The sequence below is a fragment of the Artemia franciscana genome, chromosome 1 (genome assembly GCF_032884065.1).
Source record: "Artemia franciscana chromosome 1, ASM3288406v1, whole genome shotgun sequence".
NCBI classification, from domain to species: domain Eukaryota; kingdom Metazoa; phylum Arthropoda; class Branchiopoda; order Anostraca; family Artemiidae; genus Artemia; species Artemia franciscana.
In genome coordinates, this window is record NC_088863.1 from 26018415 (window position 1) to 26040821 (window position 22407).

The window sequence follows — 22407 nt, forward strand, 5'->3', positions numbered from 1 at the left end:
AAAAAATGATTGGATATTGTAGGGCATCATAGCATCAATGAGGTTCAGCAATTCTTACCAACTCAGCGTTTCGCTAATGAAGAATAACATTTCGAGGTAAAAACTGATCACCAACCATAACGATTGCCAATTCGTCGATAGTTTGAGCATTGTATCTACGCACATGTTGGCCAGGAGGTGTTTTGTCAGCGTTGGCCAGAAGGCGTTTTGTCACAAGAAATAACAATTTTATGCGTATCAGTAGGCATCAAATCAATGACTGTTTTGAACAGACGCACTAAATTATTATTTTCGCGGAAAAGATCTTACAATTGGAAAACGATTGTCCTTTCAATGTCGGGAGAAATTTCGCAACGTGCATTCAATTCAGAATTTCTATCACTGATGAAGTAGAGTTGTCAAAATTTATGATTCTTTCCTGAGAATGGTAGAAGGGACCCTGCTCTATGATAAATTTGCCCTTTTACTTTAAAAGTAGGCAAAAATTGATTTGGATTTTCAATCTGGGCACCAAACGAACTCATTTCGAAACTTGAGTTATATTTTCTGATTTGTGATAAAAAAAACGCTTAGAATCTGACGTAGTTCCAGTAAGCAAAGTCTTCAATGGCTCTGGTGGTTAAATTTTAGACATAGTCCCGATTTGAAAACATCTACTCAAGCTATAATCATCGATTGGGCTGTACCTGAATGCCAGGCGAAAATTTTCAGTTTGCTCTTGTGATTCCTCGGCACACTTTCTTTTGGTGATTTCTCTTTGAGACGCAAGCCTAATTTCACGCTTTTGTAATGATTCCTCGGCACACTTTCTTTTGGTGATTTCTCTTTAAGACGCAAGCTTAATTTCACGCTTTTGTAATGATTCCTCGGCAAACTTTCTTTTCTTACTTTCTCTATCAGCCGCAAGCCTGTTTTCATGCAGTTCTTTTGATTCCTCGGCATGCTGTCTTTTCTTACTTTCTCTATCAGCCGCAAGTCACTTCAACGATTGTCACTTCAGTGGCAATCGTAGAGAAAGTAAGAAAAGAACGCGTGTGAAATATATATCGCCGAACCTTTGTTTTTTTAACTAAAATCTGGTAGGCATTGATGACCTTATCCAAGTCAAAATCCCAAACCCAATCATCATCCCTATCATTTTCAGTTTTGATATGTTTTGACTCTCGCTGTCCAGGTGGATTTTCATCTAACTGCGCGGTTTTGCGTTCTTTAGCCGCAAGCCTGTTTTCTTGCTGTTCTTGTGATTCCTCGGCACACTTTCTTTTCTTACTCTCTCTATCAGCCGCAAGTTTTTCGGCATAGCAGCTTCCTCGGCTGTTGCCATTGTAGGTTCATCAGTCATTTTACAATTAAACATTTTTCTGTGAACGAATATCTTAAATGCCTTTAATGACGTCAACGTCATAATGACGACATAGAGAAAGTGAAAAAGAAGGCGTGCCGAGGAACTACCAGAGCAACATAAAACCAGACTTGCTGCTAAAAGCGAAAGTGAAAAAAGAAGGCGTGCCGAGGAACTACCAGAACAACGCGAAACCAGACTTGCTGCTAAAAGAGAAAGTGAAAAAATAAGGCATGCCGAGGAACTACCAGAGCAACATAAAACCAGACTTACTGCTAAAAGAGAAAGTGAAAAAAGAAGGCGTGCAGAGGAATCACAAGAACAGCAAGAAATCAGGCTTGCTGCTGATAGAGAAAGTAGAAAAAGAAAGCGTGCCGAGGAATCAGAGCAACCTGAAAGTTATCGCCTGGTATTCAGGTACAGCCCAGTCGATGATTATAGCTTGAGTAGATGTGTTCAAATCTATGTCTAAAATTATTTTAGACTATGTCTAAAATTTGTCCCTATTGCAAGGCCTTGAAATTCAATGGTGAAACAATGGGAATGTGTTGCGCCTCAGGAAAAGTTAAGCTTCCTCGATTGGCCGCACCACCAGAGCCATTGAAGACTCTGCTTACTGGAACTAGGTCAGAATCTAAGCGTTTTTTTATCACAAATCAGAAAATATAACTCATGTTTCCAAATGACGTCGTTTGGATCCCAAAATCGAAAATCCAGATCAATTTATGTCTACTTTCAAAGTAAAAGGGCAAATTTATCATAGAGCAGGGTCCCTTCTACCATTATCAGGCGAGAATCTTAAATTTTTACAATTGTACTTCATCAGTGATAGAAATTCTGAATTGAATGCATGTTGCGAAATTTCTCCCAACGTTGAAAGGACAATCGTTTCCCAATTGCAACATCTTTTCCACGAAAATAATAATTTAGTGCGTCTGTTCAAAACAGCCGTCAATTTGATGCCTACTGATACGCATAAAATTGTTATTTCCGATGCAAAACGCCTCCTGGCGAACATGTGCGCAGAAACAATCCTCCAACTATCGACGAAGTGGCAATCGTTATGGTCGGTGATCAGTTTTTACCTCGAGATATTATTCTTCATAAGTGAAACGCTCAGTTGATAAGAATTGCTGAAACTCATCGATGCTACGATGCCCTACAATATCCTATCATTTTTTGGGATGGAGCCGACGGCTATCACTTTAATATTAAATTGATGAATCCAGCCACTAACAAAGAAATGATTAAGAAATGCAGTGCAATGCATTATTATTCCTATAGATTAATGATTCGGCAGGATGAAGTGAATTATAATTTAAAATGCCGTCAATTGTTTCACCAATATGTCGTTGATATGTATGCTAAAATTGAATCAGAACGTTTGCTATATATCCGCCTGAATCAGACCAAGCCCCGCTCTGAACAATACATTCATTTGAAAGATGCAGTTGTAAATGACGGTAATACCACAAATGTTGGAAGATTAACAATTTTACCTTCGTCATATGCTGGCAGTCCCCGTCATATGCATGAATATGCTTAAGATGCTATTGCGTATGTTCGTCTCTATGGTCGTCCAGATTTATTTATTACATTTACATGTAATCAATCTTGGGACGAGATACAGCAGCTTTTACTTTAAGGACAATCGGTGGTTCATAGACATGACATTACGGCCCGTGTGTTCCGGAAAAAGTTGAAATCACTGATAAACTACATAGTAAAACTTGAAGTGTTTGGGTCAGTGCGATGCTGGATGTACTCAGTGGAATGGCAAAAACGAGGTTTGCCACACGTACATATACTAATCTGGCTACATTATAAAATTACTTCGAACGAAATTGATGATGTGATTTCCGCTGAAATACCTGATGAAAATGTCTCTAAGGGATTATATGATATTGTTGTTAAAAATATGATACATGGACCTTGCGGTCACTGAACGAAAATTCACCATGCATGGCCAATGGAAGGTGCACAAAGCAATATCCTCGACTTTTAGTATCCAACACAATTACTGGCAATGATGGTTACCCACAATATAAAAGAAGATCTACTGAAGATGGCGGTAAAACTGCAATAATAAAGAAGCATAACGGTACCACCATCGAAGTAGATAACCAGTGGGTTGTTCCATATTCCCCTTTATTATCAAAAACATTTAATGCACACATAAACGTTGAATACTGTAACTCCGTAAAGGCAATCAAATACATATGTAAATACGTCAACAAAGGCAGTGACATGGCATTTTTTGGCTTGCAGCCCGAAATCAAAGATATCGCCGAAATCGTACAATATCAGGCTGGAAGATACATAAGCAGTAATGAAGCTGTTTGGCAAATTCTTTCATTTTCGATACATGAACGTAGTCCAGCTGTTGTTCACTTAGCGGTACATTTACAGAATGGTCAACGTGTTTATTTCTCGGAAACCAACGTGCAACAAAGAGCCCTGAATCCACCAGATACAAAGTTAACTGCTTTCTTTTCGCTTTGCAAAAATTATTCTTTTGCAAAAAAACTGCTGTATGCTGAAGTGCCTTCGTATTACACGTGGAATACTAAAAATAAAGTATTTGAACGTCGAAAACAGGGTAAGTCAGTCGACGGCTAACCTACCATCTTCAAAGATACCACGATAGGAAGACTCTACACCATTCACCCCAATCAACATGAATGCTTCTTTCTACGCCTACTTTTTGTGAATGTACCCGGTCCGACATCCTTTGAGTATTTGAGAACTGTAAACGGTACTATACATGACACTTACCGTAGTGCATGCCAAGCTCTGAATTTATTGGAGAATGACCAACACTGGGATAACTGCATCAATTACGCGTGCGAAACGTCAACTCCAAGTCAAATTCGTGCATCGTTTGGCATCATTTTAACAACTTGCTCTCCATCAGCTCCTACAGAGTTATGGAAAAAATATAAGTCAAAAATGTCCGAAGATATACTCCATCGAAAACAGTTAGAGACGTCAGATATGACTTTTGATTTTACATCAGAAATTTATAACTGAACTTTAGTTATTATAGAAGATTTGTAAGTATGTATCGTAAACAAACCTCTTAAGGATTTGGGAATGCCTTCACCTAACCGTATCGCTGCTGTTTCGACATGTGTAGAATTGGATCGTGAACAAAGTTACAGTACGAGTGATCTATTGTCGTATGTACAAAATAACATTTCCAAGTTAACGTCGGAACAAAAAGACATTTATGATACGATAATGCATTGTGTCGATAACAACGTTGGAGAAATTTTCTTTTTGGATGTGCCAGGAGGTACTGGTAAAACTTTTTATGATAAAACTGATTCTGGCATCAATTCGATCAAAACGATATAGCGGTGGCAATCGCGTCGTCCGGAATAGCCGCAACGTTGCTGCCTTGTGGAAGAACTGCTCATTCCGCTTAGAAATTGCCTCTGAATTTGCATTCTACGGAAACTCTCACGTGCAATGTTTCCAAATCATCTGGGCTGGGTGAAGTATTGCAGCAATGCAAACTCATTATTTGGGATGAGTGCACAATGGCACACAAAAAATCGCTCGAGGCTCTGGATCAATGTTTGAAAGATTTGCGAGGGAATTCGAAACCCTTTGGCAGAACCTTTTATTGCTTGCGGGAGATTTCAGGCAAACATTACCTATATTACCTAGATCAACCCCTGCAGATGAAATGAATGCTTGCCTGAAAAATTCTATTGTATGGGCACACGTAAAAACATTAAAATTAACTACAAATATGCGTGTCCGATTGCAAAACGATGACTCTGGTCAAACATTTTCAGATCAATTGCTGGCAATTGGAAAAGGAAAGCTCCCAGTAGACTCAATTTCAGGACATATACGACTACCTGCTGAATTCTGTAATTTAGTGACGTCCAAAAATGAATTGATTGAAAAAGTATTTCCGAATATTCTAAACAATTATAAAAATAATATTTGGCTAAGTGAAAGAGCGATTCTTGCACCCTAAAATATAGACGTCGACGAAATCAACAATATTGTTTTGACCAAGATTCGAGACCAGGCAGTCCTTTACAAGTCAGTCGACACAGTTTTGGAACCTAATGAGGCGGTTAATTATCCATCTGAATTTTTGAATTCCGTGGATCTTTCAGGGTTTCCACCACACGTGCTACAACTAAAAATATGCGTACCAATAATACTGTTAAGAAATATCAACCCACCAATGCTTTGCAATGGCACACGACTTGCCGTAAAAAAAAACAATGGAAAACGTAAGAGAGGCCACAATCTTGACAAGGCCTTTTGAGGGTGAGGCTGTTCTTATTCCTCGTATACCCATGATTCCAACAGATCTGCCTTTTCAATTGAAAAGATTGTAATTCCCAATTCGATTAGAATTTGCAATCACCATCAACAAAGCTCATGGTCAATCATTAGAAAAATTTGATATTGATCTTAATACTGCTGGTTTTTCCCATGGACAATTATACGTTGCATGTTCGAGGGTCGGTAAACCTGACAATCTATTTATATGCAGCGACAATTGGACAGCGAAGAATGTTGTATATTCGCAAGTTTTACGCAGTTAATTTGTATTGCATCTATCTATCTATCTATCTGTATAAAAACGAGTTGTGTGTATGCATGTTTGTTTGTTTGTAAAAACAGCGTTTGCATATGACGTCGTTACTAGTACATAAGGCTTTGTATATGCACAGACAATGGGAAAGCCAAGAATGTTGTATATTCGCAAGTTTTACGTAGTTCAAAACACATATATAAATCTATCTATATTCATAGGTTGGACACAGGGACACAACTACAATGGCGCGTAACTAAAATGGCGCGTAACGACTTACGCGCGCGGGGGGCTTGGAGGGGGGGCACCTAGTCGGTGGGGGCGCTTCGCCCCCCCCCCAAGCCCCCTCGCGCGCGTATGTCGTTACGCGCCATATTAGTTACGCGCCATTGTAGTTGTGTCCCTGTGTACCACCTATGAATATAGATAGATTTATATATATGTTTCGAACTACATAAAACTTGCGAATACACAACATTCTCTGCTTTCCCATTGTTTGTGCATATACAAAGCCGTATGTACTAATAATGACGTCATATGCAAACGCTCTTTTTACAAATAAACAAACATGCATACACACAACTCGTTTTTATATAGATAGATAGATACAATACAAATTAACTGCGTACAACTTGCGAATATACAACATTCTTCGCTGTCCAATTGTCGCTGCATATAAATAGATTGTCAGCTTTACCGACCCTCGAACTGACAACGTACAATTGTCCATGGAAAAAACAATCAATATTAAGATCTATACCACATTTTTCTAATGATTGACCTTGAGCTTTGTTGATGGTGATTGCAAATGCTTATCGAATTGAGAATTGCAATCTTTTAAATTGAAAAGGCAGATCCGTTGGAATCATGGGAATGCTAGGAATAAGAACAGCCTCACCCTCAAAAGGCCCTGTCAAGATGGCCTCTATTGCGTTTTCCATTGTTTTTTTTTTACGGCAAGTCGCGTGCCATTGCAAAGCTTTGGTGGGTTGATATTTCTTAACAGTATTATTGGTACACCGATTTTTAGTTGTAGCACGTGTGGTGGAAACCCTGAAAGATCCACGGAATTTAGAAATCAGATGGATAATTAACCGCCTCATTTGGTTCCAAGACTGTGTCGACTGACTAGTAAAGGACTGCCTGGTCTCGAATCTTGGTCAAAACAATATTGTTGATTTCGTGGACGTCTATATTTTTGGGTGCAAGAATCGCTCTTTCACTTAGCCATTTATTATTTTTATAATTGTTGAGAATATTCGGAAATACTTTTTCAATCAATTCATTTTTGGACGTCTTTATATTACAGAATTCAGCAGGTAGTTGTATACGTCCTGAAATTGAGTCTACTGGGAGCTTTCCGTTTCCAATTGCCAGCAATTGATCTGAAAATGTTTGACCAGAGTAATCGTTTTGCAATCGGACAAGCATATTTGTAGTTAATTTTAATGTTTTTACGTGTGCCCATAAATTAGAATTTTTCAGGCAAGCATTCATTTCGTCTGCAGGGGTTGATCTAGGTATTATAGGTAATGTTTGCCTGAAATCTCCTGCAAGCAATATTAATGTGCTGCCAAAGGGTTTCGAATTCCCTCGCAAATCTTTCAAACATTGATCTAGAGCCTCGAGCGATTTTTTGTATGCCATTGTGCACTCGTCCCAAATAATAATTTTGCATTGCTGCAATACTTTACCCATCCCAGATGATTGGGAAATATTGCACGTGAGAGTTTCCGTAGAATGCAAATTCAGAGGCAATTTCAAAGCGGAATGAGCAGTTCATCCACCAGGCAGCAACGTTGCGGCTATTCCGGATGATGCAATTGCCAACGCTATATCATTTTTTGATCGAATTGATGCCAGAATCAGTTTTATCACAAATGTTTTACCAGCACCTCCTGGCGCATCCGAAAAGAAAATTCCTCCAACGTTGTTATCGACACAATGCATTACCGTATCATAAATGTCTTTTTTTTCCGACGTTAACTTGGAAATGTTATTTTGTACATCCGACAATAGATCACTCGTACTGTGACTTTGTTCACGATCCAATTCTACACATGTCGAAACAGCAGCTGTACGATTAGGTGAAGGCATTCCCAAATCCTGAAGATGTTTGTTTGCCATACATACGCACAAATCTTCTATAATAACTAATGTGTAGTTATAAATTTCTGATGTAGAATCAAAAGTCATATCTGACGTCTCTAACCTTTTTCGATGGAGTATATATTCAGACATTTTTGATTTATATTTTTCCCATAACTCTGTAGGAGCAGATGGAGAGCAAGTTGTTAGTATGATGCCAAACAATGCACGAATTTGACTTGGAGTTGACGTTTTGTACGCGTCATTGATGCAGTTATCCCAGTGTTGGTCATTCTCCAATAAATTCAGAGCTTGGCATGCACTACGGTAAGTGGCATGTATAGTACCGTTTACAGTTCTCAAATACTCAAAGGACGTCGGACCTGGTACATTCACCAAAAGCAGGCGTAGAAAGAAGCATTCATGTTGATTGGGGAGAACGGTGTAGAGTCTTCCTATCGTGGTATCTTTGAAGATGGTAGGTTGGCCCTCGACTGACTTACCCTGTTTTCGACGTTGAAATACTTTATTTTTAGTATTCCACGTGTAATACGAAGGCACTTCAGTATACAGCAGTTTTTTTGCAAAAGAATCATTTTTGCATAGCGAAAAGAAAGCAGTTAACTTTGTATCCGGTAGATTCAAGGCTCTTTGTTGCACGTTGGATTCCGAAAAATAAACACGTTGACCATTCTTTAAATGTACCGCTAATTGAACAACAGCTGGACTACGTTCATGTATCGGAAGTGAAAGAATTCGCAGAACAGCTTCATTACTGCTTATGTTTCTTCCAGCCTGATATTGTACGATTTCGGCGATATCTGACCAGTTTTACAACATCAATTAACTGGTTTTCGCTTATATTTTTCTGTTTTTGTGTGTGTGGGAGGATAAATGCCCTTTAAAAAAGTTAAGGTTACTTTAAATTTACGCCGACTGGTTATTTGAGCTGGTAACACACCCACAGGTACGATTAAAAACCATTTTAAGGTAACTGTCTTCCCAACATTTAAACAAACGAAGAATTTTAGTTGAAAAATTTGGGTTTTTCTTTTGAAGTTTGACAAGCAAGGAAGCCCAAGAGACAAAAACGGATTTGATTCTTGGCTGTGATGGAGCATATTTGACCATTAGGAAACAAATGATGAAAATGCCCATGTTCAATTATAGTCAAACATATATTCCAACAGTTTACATGGAAATGTGCATACCACCTGATGAAAAAGGCAATGTATGTTTTTTTACGTTTATTTGATTCGTTTTCCTGTTTTTTTATTTTGTATCCATGTTGAGCCAAACGAAAAGTAGGTAATCCTCAAATTTGGTCAGAATTTTATGAAAAGGTGTGAAGAGTGATTTTTAAAATAAATTAATGTGGAGGAGTTGCGTGCACAGCTTTATTTTCCTCGGGCGGCTTGTTGCTGCAGTGAGCTCTTAGTAATAGAAGCAGTAGAAAATTAACACAGACAAAACAACAGATTTCATGATCTTTTGCGACAATTAGTTCGATCACCTCTGGGTAAAATAAAAATACTACAATACACATGTGATTCTGCGGTAACCTATAAGCAGATGCTTTTTTTTTAAATCAATCAGTGTTGAGATTGTAACTGAACTCAATAGTGACTGAAACAGGATTTTCAGAAAAAACAGAGTTTTCTTAACAACAGATACATCAAAAAAATTAAATATTTTATGCTGATTCAAAATAAACAAAGTTTTACTAAACTTGATGTTAACAATCAAAAGTTGAGGGTCTGAGAAAATTTACCCAATTTTGGAAAAAGGAAGATACGTCCCCAAAACGACCATTGATCTTCATAGCAAGTAAGCGATTAGATTCGGCATATCATAAAACCCTGCTGTAGAGATCTCAAGCTCTTATATTGACAAATCTGGAACTTTGTAATTTTTGCCGGAAGAAAGATCATGGATGCATGTTTATTTATTGATGGTTTTTTTTCAAGAGGTGAGCGTATCGTCCGAGTAATCTTACAAAATCGGGAGACAACTCATTTAATCTGTATATTTAAAAATAAGTTGTATGTATGTTTGAGGACTGACGTCATTATAAGGATTGAGCATTATTACGTCATGTATGCATTTTGACGTCATTTTTATATAACATCATTATAAGTTGACGTCATTATAGTGTATAAGGCTTTGTATATGACGTCATTATAAGTATATAAGGGTTGAGATTAAAAGATAATATTTAGTATAAATCCTACAATGGCAGAAGAAACAGTCGAGGAATCAAATCGTGCGAGAAATTTTAGTAGGCTTGCGTCTCAAAGAGAAATTACCAAGAAAATCGTGCCGAGGAATCACAGAAACAACGTGAAAACAGGCTCGTGGCTCAAAGAGATAATGCCAAAAGAAAGCGTGCTGAGGAATCACAAGAACAGCGTGAAAACAGGCTTGAGGCTCAAAGAGATAATGCCAAAAGAAAACTTGCCGAGGAATCACAAGGGCAACCTGAAAATTATCGCCTGGCATTCAGGTACAGCCCAGTCGATGATTATAGCTTGAATAGATTTGTTCAAATCGGGACTATGTCTAAAATTTGTCCCTATTGCAAGGCCTTGAAAGCTAATGGTGAAACAATGGGAATGTGTTGCGCCTCAGAAAAAGTTAAACTTTCTCAACTGGCTGCACCACCACAGCCATTGAAGACTTTGCTTACTGGAACTACGTCAGAATATAAGCGTTTTTTATCAAACATCAGAAAATATAAATCATGTATCCAAATGACGTCGTTTGGTGCCCAAATCGAAAATCAAGATCAATTTATGCTTACTTTCAAAGTAAAAGGGCAAATTTATCATGCTGGCAGTCCCCGTCATATGCATTAATATGCTTAAGATGCTATTGCGTATGTTCGTCTCTATGGTCGTCCAGATTTATTTATTACATTTACATGTAATCAATCTTGGGACGAGATACAGCAGCTTTTACTTCAAGGACAATCGGTGGTTCATAGACATGACATTACGGCCCTTGTCTTCCGGCAAAAGTTGAAATCACTGATAAACTACATAGTAAAACTTAAAGTGTTTGGGTCAGTGCGATGCTGGATGTACTCAGTGGAATGGCAAAAACGAGGATTGCCACACGCATATATTTTAATCTGGCTACATGATAAAATCACTTCTAATGAAATTGACGATGTGTTTTCCGCTGAAATACCTGATTAAAATGTCGATAAGGGCTTATATGATATTTTCGTAGAAAATATGATACATGGACCTTGCGGTGCACTGAATGAAAAATTACCATGCATGGCCAAAGGAAGGTGCACAAAGCATTATCCTCGACTTATAGTACCTGACACAATTATCGGCAATGATGGTTACCCACTATATTGAAGAAGATCTACTGAAGATGGCGGTAAAACAGCAATAACAAAGAAGCATAACGGTACCACCATCGAAGTAGATAACCAATGGGTTGTTCCATATTCACCTTTATTATCAAAAACATTTAATGCTCAAATAAACGTTGAATGCTGCAACTCCGTAAAGGCGATCAAATGCATTTGTAAATACATTAAAAAAAGCAGCGACTTGGCAGTTTTTTGCTAGCAATCCGAAATCAGTGATATCGATGAAATCGTACAATATCAAGCTGGAAGATACATAAGCAGTAATGAAGCTGTTTGGCGAATTCTTTCATTTCCGATACATGAACGAAGTCCAGCTGTTGTTCACTTAGCGTTACATTTACAGAATGGACAACGTGTTTATTTTTTGGAATCCAACGTGCAACCAAGAGCCCTGAATCCACCGGATACATCGTTAACTGCTTTCTTTTCGTTATGTCAAAATGATTCTTTTGTGAAAAAAACTGCTGTATATTGAAGTACCTTCATATTACACGCGGAATGCTAAAAAGAAATCATTTGAACCTCGAAAACAGGGTAAGTCAGTCGACGGCCAACCTACCATCTTCGAAGATACCGCGATAAGAAGACTCTACACCATTCAACCCAATCAACATAAATGCTTCTTTCTCCACTTGCTTTTGGTGAATGTACTGGGTCCGATATCCTTTGAGTATTTGAAAACTGTAAACGGTACTATACATGACACTTATTGTAGTCCATGCTAAGCTCTGAATTTATTGGAGAATGACCAGCACTGGGATAACTGCATCAATGACACGTGAGAAACGTCAACTCCGAGTCAAATTCTTGCATTATTTGGAACCAATGTAACATTGTGCTCTCCTTCAGCTTATACAGAGTTATGGGAGAAATATAAATCGAAAATGGCCAAGGATATACTCCTTCGAATACGGTTACAGACGTCAGATATGACCTTTGATTTTATATCAGAAATTTATAACTAATCCTTAGTCATTATTGAAGATTGGTGCGTATGTATGGCAAACAAACCTTTTCAGGATTTGGGAATGCCTTCACCTAATCGTAATCTTGCTGTTTCGACATGTGTAGAATTGGATCGTGAACAAAGTTACAACACGATTGATCTTTTGTTGTATGTACAAAATAATATTTCTAAGTTAACGTCTGAGCAAAAAGACATTTATGATAAGATAATGCGTTGTGTAGATAACAACCTTTGAGAAATCTTCTTTTTGGATGCGCCAGGAGGTACTGGTAAAACGTTTGTGATAAAACTGATTCTGGCATCACTTTGATCAAAAGATGAGATAGCGTTGGCAATTGCGTCGTCCAGAATAGCCGCAACGTTGCTGCTTGGTGGAAGAACTGCTCATTCCGCTTTGGAATTGCCTTTGAATTTGCATTCTACAGAAACTCCCAAGTGCAATATTTCCAAATCATCTGGGATGGTTAAAGAATTGCAGCAATGGAAACTTATTATTTTGGATGAGTGCACAATGGCACACAAAAACTCGCTCGACGCTCTGGAGCAATCAATACTAGATTTGCGAGGAAATTCGAATCCCTTTGGCGGCACATTAATATTGCTTGCGGGAGATTTCAGGTAAACATTACCTATAATACCTAGATCAACCCCTGCAGACGAAATGAATGGATCACCTGCGGAGGAAATGAATGCTTGCCTGAATCATTCTAATTTGCAGGCACACGCAAAGACATTAAAATTAATTATAAATATGCGTGTCTGATTGCAAAACGATGACTCTGGTGAAATATTTTCAGATCAATTGCTGGCAATTGGAAACGGAAAGCTCCCAGTAGACTCAATTTCAGGACGTATACAATTGCCTGCTGAATTCTGAATTTAATGACGTCCAAAAATGAATTGGTTGAAAAGGTATTTCGGAATAAAATCATAGGTATTATGAATGAATAAAATCATAACTGGCTCAGTGAACGAGCGATATTGGCAGCCAAGAATAAAGACGTGCACGAAATCATCAATATTATTTTGACCAAGATTCGAGACTAGGAAGTAATTTACAGGTCAGTCGACACAGTTCTGGAACCAAATGAAGCAGTTAATTATCCATCTGAATTTTTAAGTTCCCTGGATCTCCCAGGGTTTCCACCACACTTGCTAAAACTAAAAATAGGCGTACCAATAATAGTCTTACGAAATATTAACCCACCAAAGCTTTGCAATGGCACGCGACTTGCCGTAAAAAAAACGATGGAAAACTTAATAGAGGCAACAATCTTGACAGGGCCTTTTGAGCGTGAGGCTGTTCTTATTCCTCGCAATCCCATCATTCCAACAGATCTGCCTTTTCAATTAAAAAGATTGCAATTCCTAATTCGATTAGCATTTGCAATCACCATCAACAAAGCTCAAAGGCAATTACTAGAAAAATGTGGTATAGATCTTAATACAGATTGTTTTTTCCATGGACAATTGTGTGTTGCATGTTCGAGGGTCAGTAAACTTGACAATCTATTTATATGCTCAGACAATGAGACAGCGAAGAATGTTGTATATTCGCAAGTTTTACGTAGTTAATTTATAGTATATATGTATATCAATCTATCGATCTATCCATATAAAAATAAGTTGTATGTATGCATGTTTGTCTGTTTGTAAAAAGAGAGTTTGCATAGGCCGTCGTTATAATAAGGCTTTTTATATGCACAGACAATTTGTCAGCGAAGAATGTTGTATATTCGCAAGTTTTACGTAGTTAAAAACATATATATATATATATATATATATGTATATATATATATATATATATATATATATATATATATATATATATATATATATATATATATATATATATATATATATATATATATATATATATATATATATATATATATATATATTTATATATATATATATATATATATATATATATATATATATATATATATATATATATATATATATATATATATATATATATATATATATATATATCTATATTCACAGGTGGGACACAGGGACAAACCTACAATGGCGCATAACTAACATGGCACGTAACGACTTACGCGCGCGGGTGGTCTTGGGGGGGGGGCCCGAAGCGCCACACCAACTGCTAGTTGGAAATAGAAAATTCTAGTGCCACTTTAAGTAACAAAAAAGATTGGGAGGGGTAGGCAGTTAGCCCCTCGCCCACGTTCCCTTTTTTCAAAAAGCGTCTGAACAAAATTTTGAGATTGCCATTTTGTTCAGCATAGTTGAAAGGTCCAATAAATATACCTTTGGGAATAGCATGACCCCCCACAGGCCCTAGAGAAAGGGCTGTAAGCTACAAAATTTACCCATTGTTTACGTATAGTATTTGTCACTGGGAAGTATACAGATATCTTTCTTCTTTGGAGAGAGGCAATTTTTGATTTGGGGGAATTAACTTCGATAGAAATTATCCATGGGGATGGATGTTTCTGGGGGTGAGGTGTTCAGATGAAATTTTATGCGGGGGGAATGTAACAGCATTCCTTTGCCAAATTCTTTTTGTTTGTCTTAAGTTGTCTTTGCTGCCTAAATTTAACATGTAAAAATGTTCTAGAGAAACTTTTGAGTGGGGTTGGGATTTTCTGTAGGATGGGTTTTCCATAGGTTGGGGAAATTTTCAGCGGAAATATTCTGGAAGGGGGGTATTTTATATGGTAGGAACTTTGAAGAATTTTCTGTGGGAGGAGGAAATTTTCCATGGAGGGATGCTGGATTTCGCTGCATTGCTTGAAAAATGATTAGAAAAAAAAATTCAACCGAAAGTAAGGAGCAACATTGAAACTTAAAAGGAACAGGAATTGTTCTTTATATAAATTTTCGAAAATATTTTAACTTGAAGAGCGAGGCATTTAGGAGAAGGGGTGCCCCCCGATATACAGGATAATTCCTGTTAGTTTTTACTTTAAATGGTGCTCCTTACTTTCAGCTGAAAGAACTTGTTTTTTTATTTAACTTTTTTGAGAGATCAAGACCTTAAAAAAGCCCTTTCCATATTCCGATAGAAAAAATTCTTCCCTTTATGGTGCATGTTTTTTTTTAATTTTGTATATTTCGAGTGGAATAACCTGCTCTCATGGCCTGCTCTCTAATGGAGCTCCCGCCTACAATTTTTTTAAGTTGTCGCTTTAAGTTTTATTTCTGTGCAGTTCAAGATGCCAGAGAACCATTTTCACATCTGGCCGCGAGGACAGTTCATGATGATTGCTTTGCCGAATCAAGACAAATCTTGGACGGTGACATTATTTATGCCACAAGAAATATTCGACTCTCTAGACACACCTTCTAAGCTGATAGATTTCTTTGAAATTCCCTATCGGGATACTATTCCCTTAATTGGCAAGGAAAAACTAGTGAAGGATTTCTTTGCTACAAAGCCATCACCAATGATATCTGTTAAAGTAAGTACCTCTTATTTCCATAATTTCTTTGTAAATTGTTTTATCTCAAAACATAGATTGTCACACAATCGATCGATTAAATACTTTACTTACCTTTCGTCCCCACATTGTGAATTACCTTCTTGTGGAGCACCCACGCTGTGGATTGCGGATAAACAAAATACGATAACCGCGATCTCAATGCGAGAAGATCGTTGAAGTTTTTCCAGACAAACGCATTTTGAATGTGGGAAAACCGCATGCAGGGGTAATTTCAAGTTGTAATGTCGCTTCTTACTTTCGGTTAAAAAAACTTGTTTTTTTTTTTAATTTAATTTCTGAACGTTTTTTAGTTAATCCATGTTTTGATTTCGGCTCTCCGCAGATGAATAATTAAAGCGAAATTTGCATATTTTTTTATTTGGCTAAATGGCTTTTCCATAATTTTGATCGAATGATTGCAAAAAAAGGAGGGGAAGGAGGCCCAGTTGCTCTCCAATTTTTTGGGTACTTAAAAAGGCAACTAGAACTTTTAGTTTTTACGAACGTTTTCATTAGTAAAAGATATTCGTAACTTACGAATTAGCTTACGTAACAAACTTCTATGTTCGTATGTTTTTATTACGTATATGAGAAGGTCCGCCCACTCGTCAATACCTCGTCAATAACTCTTTGCTTTAAAGCTTAAATTTTGTCCCCTGAATCACAAAGGCCGTAGAGAAAATAGTTGAAATTACTAAAAATCCTTTAGCGTCAAGAGTGAGGTATTAAGAGGAGGTGAACCCCTTATATGCGTAATATTTTCTGTTCGTTTTAAGTTTTAATGCTACTCCATACTTCCAGTTGAAAAACTTTTTCATATTTATTTTCTCATTGTTTTTTTTTAAATAATGCTAGAAAATGCTGCACCCCCTTTATGGAAATCTTCTTCCCCCATGACAAATTCCTCCATGGAAAATTTCCCTCATATAGCCCCCTCTTTTCAACCTCCCCCCACCCAACCAAAATACCCCCCTGAAAACGTCTCTACATTTCCCAATAACCATTAATATATGCAAACACTGGTCAAAATTTGCAACTTGCAGCCCCTCCCACAGGGACTTTGGGGGAGTAAGTCGTACCCAAAGACAGAGTTATAAGGTTTTTCGACTATGTTGAATAAAATGGCTATCTCAGAATTTTGATCCGACTACTTTGGGAAAAAAATGAGCGTGGGAGGGGGCCTAGGTGCCCTCTGATTTTTTTGGTCACTTAAAAAGGGCACTAGAACTTTTCATTTCCGTTCGAATGAGCTCTCTCGCAAAATTCTAGGACCCCTGGGTCGATATGATCACCCCTGGGAAAAAGAAAAAAAAAAACAAACAAATAAACACACATCCGTGATTTGTCTCCTGGCAAAAAATACAAAATTCCACATTTTTGTAGATAAGATCTTGGGCCTTTTACGATAGGGTTCTCTGATACGCTGAATCTGATGGTGTGATTTTCATTAAGATTATATGACTTTTAGGGGGTGTTTCACCCTATTTTCTAAAATAGGGCAGATTTTCTCAGGCTCGTAACTTTTGATGGGTAAGACTAAACTTGATGAAACTTATATATTTAAAATCAGCATTAAAATGCAATTCTTTTGATGTAACTATTGGTATCAAATTCCGTTTTTTAGAGTTTTGGTTACTATTCAGCCGGGGCGCTCCTTACTACAGTTCGTTACCACGAACTGTTTGATTATACCAATGCTGATGCTCATGTAAAATAATATTTAGCAGCCACCTCTGAACGCAAAAGGAGTTTCACTTATAAGTAATTTAGCATCCACATCGAATTAAATCACCATGATTCGTACCATCATCCGATCTCTGGTTGCATTATTTTACCAATGCTGAAGTTAAGTAATATTTAGCACCCACTACTGAACGCAAAAGGTGTTTCACTTATAAGTAATTTAGCATCCACATCGAATTAAATCACCTAATCACCGAAAACCTAACCCCATTCTTTCCCTCCAAATTTGTTTGTTTGCTCCTATGAATTAGCTAAATAGGTTTAATTTGCTCCCGTCTTATATCTTCGGTCAAAGGTAAAGAAAAAAAAACAAAACAAAAAAAAACTAAAATTACGGCTGATAGCAGAATTGTCTTCTTCAGCCAGACAGAAATAGGTATTAGAAAATGATTCAAAACCATAAAAAAATTAAATGTGTATAGAAACATTTATCTTCCTTGCGAGACGCGGGATTGAACCAAGAAACCTTAGATTGGAAACCTCAGCGTCATCCACTACGCCGTCACATGGTATGAGAATATTTGATTTTTCTTAGAATATGTTAATAAACTTCTCACAAAACACATGTCTGACAATAATCTACCTAGAAAGCGATTAGCCTTTAAGAGTGGTGTAAGTAAGATGAAACTGTGAAATGTCATTTTTTTTGTGTTTTTAATTCAATTACCCTTTCACCGTCACTGAGAAAGGGTCATCATATTTTAGTTTTGTTTTTTGGTTGTTTTTTTTTCAGTTTATCTGTACTGAGGACGGTCAAACAAAGGTCTCAACCAAAATATTTGCATAATTTTCAATTTTTTCACTGGCTGTTTATATAGATTTTAGAGTTTTATAAATCTTATGGGCATATATTTTAGGCATACGTAGTTTCTTTTAAACTTTCTTTTAAAAATGTTGTTTGTTTTTTGCCAGAAATATACAAAATGTCTAGCACCATGTAATATTTGAGGAAGTAACGACTCTTTTCTAGCGAAAAATATTGTTTCAGACCCTAGCCTTCTGAATTTTTTTAGGATTACCCAAGGGGAAAGTTATGCCTTTTTGGGTAGTCAAAAAGTAACTTCAGGGACTGGAAGCCTTCTGAAGCTGGTTTAAACTGGGATGTTTAGGGATATATAACCGAGTCCAATGGTAATTTTCAGCGTTAAAAAAGGATATTCATGTGCTATCAACATGTATGAACAGGGCCTATGTATATACCTAGTAAATTAGCACATGAATGAGCGTGTCTTGCATCTGATGTATGATTCATTGACGTTTTCCTTCATATTAGACTTTTGACAATCTTGGTTTTCATAAGATCCGTGCACTTTTTCTATCATGCCAACCAGCAAGATTTTCCAGAGTTTCTTTCTAGGCTTATGAAGAATATAGGAAAAAACTTGTCAAGATCGTAAACTTGTTGCCACCATTCATATTCGATTCTTGTTGGTTGTTCGCTTACTAGTATGTTCTGATTTCTTTTCTCTATTATCAGATATCTATTTAGGTGACAAAGTTGTAATATGGATTATGGTCACAGCTTAGATACCAATACAGTTATGAAAACTCCTATCTTACCCATGAGAATCTTATGGTACAGAGCTCTGAATTTGGCAGCTCCTCTAAGCCCACGCTCTGACGCGTAGATCGTACTACAACATCATAAACGGGAATGCAATTTTGTTTTGTTGCATATGTTTTACCTACTACTTTCCGCTATATCAGTTTGCAATACCAGTTTCCTGTCTCCAGCCGCTATCATCGCTATCGTGCACTGTGTCCCAAAAATAAATCGAGTTTTCATAACTGTATTGGTATCTAAGTTGTGATTATGTTACTGAAAGGGAGATTCCCTTACTGGTAAGCAAGAAGGTTAAAAAATTAATAAAAACATGAAAATGAGAAACATTCTCATTTAAATCTTAGTTAAAACAAAGCTATTGGTTGTACAATTTCAGGGAGGTTTTTCAGTGGTACTTACGATTTCAATGCATAACTTTGAATGAAAAGAGCTAAAATGTGACAAATATGATCGACAAGTATGATGATTGACAGTATAATTGAGTATGGCTGACAAGCATGATAAGGAACATTTGATATACATAATTTGACAGCTGACATATTCCTCACCTATTAAAGTCACCAGCAAGCCTTAAATATGTTGATGGCAATATTTTGCTTTAATGATTTACTAAAGTTTACCATAATGCATAAAATAAGCACTTTAAACATTAAAACTTTCTAACAATATAAAACATGATTTTTATTAGACTATATAGTAAATTCTTTTCCTTTAGCTAAGATAATCAAGATGAAATATCTACAGATGCTGATAAAGTGAATAGGACGCAATGTCAAGTATTTGCCTGTACCTATTGGCAGAAATCTGTCTAGTAGAAAAACTTTATGCCCCAGGAGTACCCTAATAAAAATTCATAAATTGTTGAAGAGAGGGCATGTTTTGTATCACTTGGGGCATTTAACTTAGTTTTCTTTAGCCGAAGTTTTCTTCCAATAAGGGTCAATCACCTTCTTTACAATACGTGGTAAGGAAACGTTGTTTTCGTCTGTCGAATGGTATGCAGCCCAACTCAGCCTCTGCTCAATGTACTCAGCCTCTGAACTAGCCTCTGCTCAATGATAGATTCTGTGTGATTTATGGCTATTACTTTACTAGTCATGTTTATCACTCAACAGAAGGTGTTTATGTTGTTTCACTATATTTCTTCAAATTATTCTTCCTAAATGATGCATTTAATTCATAATGCATGTTTTGCATGTACTTACTCGAAGAGGACGCTTGAAATTCAACTTTTTCAATGTTTTTTTCTTAACTCCATTTCACTTTCATAGAATTTTTCCTTGGATGCTTTTTTAACAAATTTTGTACTTCTTCAGAAACTCATTTCTTCGTTCAGACTTCTCACATTATATGAGAAGCAAACTTCACAGTCTGAAATTTATAGGTGCTATTTCTTTTTTAGTGCAGCCCATATCACGTTGGCTCCACATGTGTGATTATGGGTGATGCTTCTCACGCCATTGTGTCTTTCTATGGACAAGGAATGAATGCTGTAAGTGCTTTAAATTTATAAGTGAACACTCACCTATAGATCTTGAACTGAACCAGAATTAGTGCCGGGAAGGGCTAGAAAAGACCAAACCTCCGTTTAGACGCTTCAACCACTACTAAATCATAATGCAAACTAGATAATGTTTAATGTTTTGAGAAATCTTGGAGATGGTGATAGGGGTAGTGGGTGTACCCTCGCTACAGATGAGCATATACATTAACGTGTGGGAGTGGGTGTACCATTGACAGTCTAAAATGTTTAGGCTTTAAAATATTTTTTTTTCACTTAGGCACATACCCTTGCTTCACTGGAGTAAAGCCGCCTAAAACCAACCCCTTTCTTTACCCCAAAAATTTGTTTGTTTGCTCCCATGGATCAACTAAATAGGTTTAATGCAGATTTTAGAGCTTTAGAAGTCTTATGATCATACATCTTAGGCATACGTAGTTTCTTTTAAAACTTCAAAAACGTTTGTTTTTTTCTTTCTGTTCTTTCCGCCATAGCTCGCGGGGCACTGAAACATAATTTAAAGCTGTTTATTGGCTCATTGTAAAGAAAATCGCTCGTATTTAGAAATCTTTTGTAATTAACAAGAATAATTTTTAATATAAAATCGTTTTCTACGAAAAAACTGCATTTTCATGTTCAAGATTGATAAATGACTTCATAATTGTAAGCATTTAATCATCATAATATAGAGCTGTTTAATGGCTCATTTAAAAAAAATTTCTTTATGTTGAAGATCTCAAAATAGGTTTGGAAATATATTTCCAAATCTACTCTGGCACCCTGGAGTCTCAAAAACTTCAAGGGCAGGTTTGGTTATCATTAAATCATCTGTATATTCTAAGTTTAGGTGAAATTTACCTTTTGTTTAATATTATTTTCTTCCATAGCCTTCGCTGCGCTGCTTAGGACAAAATTCATCTAAATACTATTTATAAATGTGGATAAAGTCTTCAATAAAATTCTGTAAAGGCTTAAGTCTGCAATTGTAATTCTACTATTAATACCTTCCTAACCTAAACGAGACTTAGACGTTTCTTTATTCATCGTGGGCCCTATAAACTCCATTCTTCCTACCAGTATTAAGACACTATATATCAAGTAATTTATATCAAATAATTGTATAAAATAATGTATACCAACTAATTAATTCTAATTTTTTTTTTACCAGGGATTGAAAGACTGTTTTATATTTAATCAGCTACTGGACAAGCATGACAACGACTTGGGAAAAGTGCTGCAAGAATTTTCCCAGTTTAGAAATCCAGATGCCGAGGCCATATGTGACCTAGCAATGTACAACTACATAGAGGTATGTATTTGTTCTTCTCTTAACATGCCTTATAAATCCTTTTAGTGTGAACAGGCACACAAGGACGGACGGGAAGGAACTTCAGGGTCTACTCCCCCAGAATCGTGCAACTTTTCCATTATTTCCAAAAGTTTTCAAGCAATTTGCCAGTTTTTATCCATTTTCCTTCCTCAAAGATATGTTGAAATTAATCTGTCTTTACAAGCGCGTCAATTGGGGAGGAGGCTTTAGATTTTGACCCCCATTAGATTCCCCCTCACTGAAATTTGAAAAATGATCTCTTGGTATTTTCATTGAAAAGCACGTATTTTGGTAAAAAAAAAATCGAATGTAACAAAATTGCTCCTCCTAAATTTTGAATAATACACCCCCTCCCTACATATTCGGAAATTGACGCCCCTGCATACGAATAGGCCTGATTTTATTTCAAAGAACAAAATAATTGCAATACTTGAGAACTTATTCAAGACAGTGTAGGCTTGACTTCATACG

The 22407-nt window shown here is 36.7% G+C and overlaps 1 protein-coding gene across 1 annotated transcript; it reads left to right on the forward strand.

Annotated features, from left to right (window-relative positions):
* The first annotated feature begins 1879 nt into the window (after positions 1-1879).
* Positions 1880-21973, forward strand: LOC136026374 (kynurenine 3-monooxygenase-like). Its single transcript, XM_065702959.1, has 5 exons — positions 1880-1968; positions 9054-9225; positions 15526-15777; positions 20508-20597; positions 21775-21973. The coding sequence occupies exons 1-5, from the start codon at positions 1880-1882 to the stop codon at positions 21958-21960; spliced, it is 789 nt and encodes a 262-aa protein (XP_065559031.1). The 3' UTR covers positions 21961-21973.
* Positions 21974-22407: the final 434 nt, after the last annotated feature.